The sequence below is a fragment of the Tupaia chinensis genome, unplaced genomic scaffold (genome assembly GCF_000334495.1).
Source record: "Tupaia chinensis unplaced genomic scaffold, TupChi_1.0 Scaffold000187_1, whole genome shotgun sequence".
NCBI lineage: Eukaryota > Metazoa > Chordata > Mammalia > Scandentia > Tupaiidae > Tupaia > Tupaia belangeri.
In genome coordinates this window covers 5,390,887-5,393,179 of record NW_006159662.1, presented here as the reverse complement: position 1 = coordinate 5,393,179, position 2,293 = coordinate 5,390,887, and the positions used below count along the sequence as shown (strand labels likewise).

Here is a 2,293-nt window from a genome sequence, read left to right as displayed (position 1 = left end):
GCATGTGTGTGCATGTGTGTGTGTGTGTGTGTGTGTGTGTGTGTGCGTGCGTGTGTGTGTTGGCCTCATACACGCAGATGTAACAGGAGCTAGATTTCTGGCTTCAGGAGCTTCGCTATAAAGGATTGGCATTTGGCTTCTGGACTGAAAAGCACTGTGTTAGAAAGGGGCAGAGAGAGGACAAACTAGAAGTATTCTAATTCCATGGGTGGGCAGAGTCCACCAAGTGCAGCGCCGCCCAGAACAGAGGCAGAAGAAACTTTCAGTCTGTGGGCCACATGGCAAGAGCTGTGCCAGGCATGTCCAGAGTGCCAGGTGTTCCATCCACAAATGTCAAAGAAATGTACATATTATTTGTTTTATTCCCAAGTTGTCTATTTTTTATATCTCCTCAATGACTTATTTGCACACCTATTGTAATGACAGGATTTTGGAATGGCGGAGGAATTTGCTACTAAGGCCCTGGAGCTGAAACCGAAATCTTATGAAGCTTACTATGCAAGAGCAAGGGCCAAACGCAGCAGCAGGTGAGGAGAGAGAGAGGGTGACAAGCAAGAGGTCTCTTTTCTGAAAATCTGGCCAAGGCAATGTAGGCGCCCGGGGCATAGGCACCCAGCTACGTCTCCGTCCTTGAGGCCTGTGGGCCACACTTCGGGGTCGGCTCCAGTAGCACAGTGCTCCGCTAAGGACTGGCATGTCTTCTGGTCCGTGGAGACCAAGAGCATTTTACACTGGGAGAAAAACGTTTTTCCATTATTGGAGAACTGCACTTTCTTCCAAGAAGCCTCTATTCTATCTCCATCACTTTTCAACCCCCAAAGCAGATAGCATAAAGAGACACTAGTGACTGGAAGAAGAGGTCACCTAAGCAAAACATCTACCAGGAGATGGGAGCTTAACATCACAGCCTCTTCTTTCTTTTCTTATGGACATTTGGGGAATCCCTGGGTTATTGAATATTCCTTCTAGGTCTCTCCTCAAGTCTGGTGGCACCAAACCACTTTTCTACCCTAAATCACCACCAGCCCACATACACACACGGAGGCAGGAGGTCCTGGCCGCCAGTGGCCGGCACTGAGAGGGCCTGAGGGAAACACCGCTCCGCTGCTCCTTGTGCCATCTGCTGCAGTCTGGCCACTGGGCAGGAAAGCCTCCCGATGGACCTAGAACCTGCCACCAGTGTCTTTGGTAACTTGTCCCCCTCCTGGATGCCTCCTGCCCAGCTGTACCCCTCTCCCAAACTCTGCACAGGAAGAACCGTTTCAGGCGCACTGCCTGAAACATGGATGGATACGGTCCTAGGAATCAAACCCAGGTTGAGGCTAGTGATGGTGACAGTGACATTAGTCTTAACTAGCTGGGGTAACCAGGTTTTCACCGAAGGCTTAACTATTGAATTCTCTTGTCCCTGGATTGCTCCTTTCCCGTGAGGCCAGGTGCCCCTTTTCCAGGTAATACGAATAGATAAGATGGCAATATCTCTTGACAGCTCATTTCCTCATTGCTAAATTAGAATCTTTTGGAGCAGGCCCAGCTCCAGACCCGAGCCTCCTGGTCAGCCAGCCTGCTGCACAGTCATGGAGTGAAGCTCCAGCGGTGCTGTGGGCTGAGTGGTAGAAAGGGCAGAGGAGAGCACTCTTGCTGAGGATAGAGCAGGCCTGAAATTCGGAGCCAACGTATTAGGAATATAAAGGAAAACTTCTGCTGAATCATCAAGATTTCTAAATGTAGCTATTGTTTCGTTTCTAAGCTACTTGACAGTGACCCTGTAAATGACAACCCCACCCAACCATCATACTTCCTAGTGTGCATTCGGGCACTAAGATACTCTTCCTGAAGGGCCTGACTGGACTGACCCAGTGGAGACATTTCTCCACTAGTCCCAGAGAGGCAAGAAGGAAGATGAAGGCTGAATGGGTTAGCGAATTATTCTGGGCCCTTCTAGAATAGCAGCCTACTATGTCTTTCTTGACAAATCTAACTAAACCAAAACACCCCCACAGATCCCACCATGGTTCTCTGAAATAGTGACCTTGTTCTCAGCGTTTGATGATTCTTGTTGATTCAGCATAACTCCAGTTCCTGTTTTACATTTTGTCAAGCAGACAGTTTGCAGCAGCCTTAGAGGACCTGAATGAGGCCATCAAGTTGTGTCCAAACAACCGTGAGATCCAGAGACTTCTGATGAGAGTGGAAGAAGACGGTAGGCAGATGCAGCAGCAGCAGCAGCAGCAGCAACAGCAGCCGCCACCACCGCCACCGCAGCAGCCTGAGCAGGAGTTACCAGCAGAGA

At 49.6% G+C, this 2,293-nt stretch overlaps 1 protein-coding gene across 1 annotated transcript in view; it reads left to right on the top strand.

The window, feature by feature from the left end:
• The window catches only part of TANC2 (tetratricopeptide repeat, ankyrin repeat and coiled-coil containing 2), a 351,092-nt gene that overhangs the window by 344,042 nt on the left and 4,757 nt on the right, over positions 1-2,293 (top strand). The window contains exons 25-26 of the mRNA XM_027771180.1: positions 427-527; positions 2,106-2,277. Coding sequence (XP_027626981.1) covers positions 427-527; positions 2,106-2,277 — 273 coding nt within the window. The remainder of the gene's footprint in view (positions 1-426; positions 528-2,105; positions 2,278-2,293) is intronic.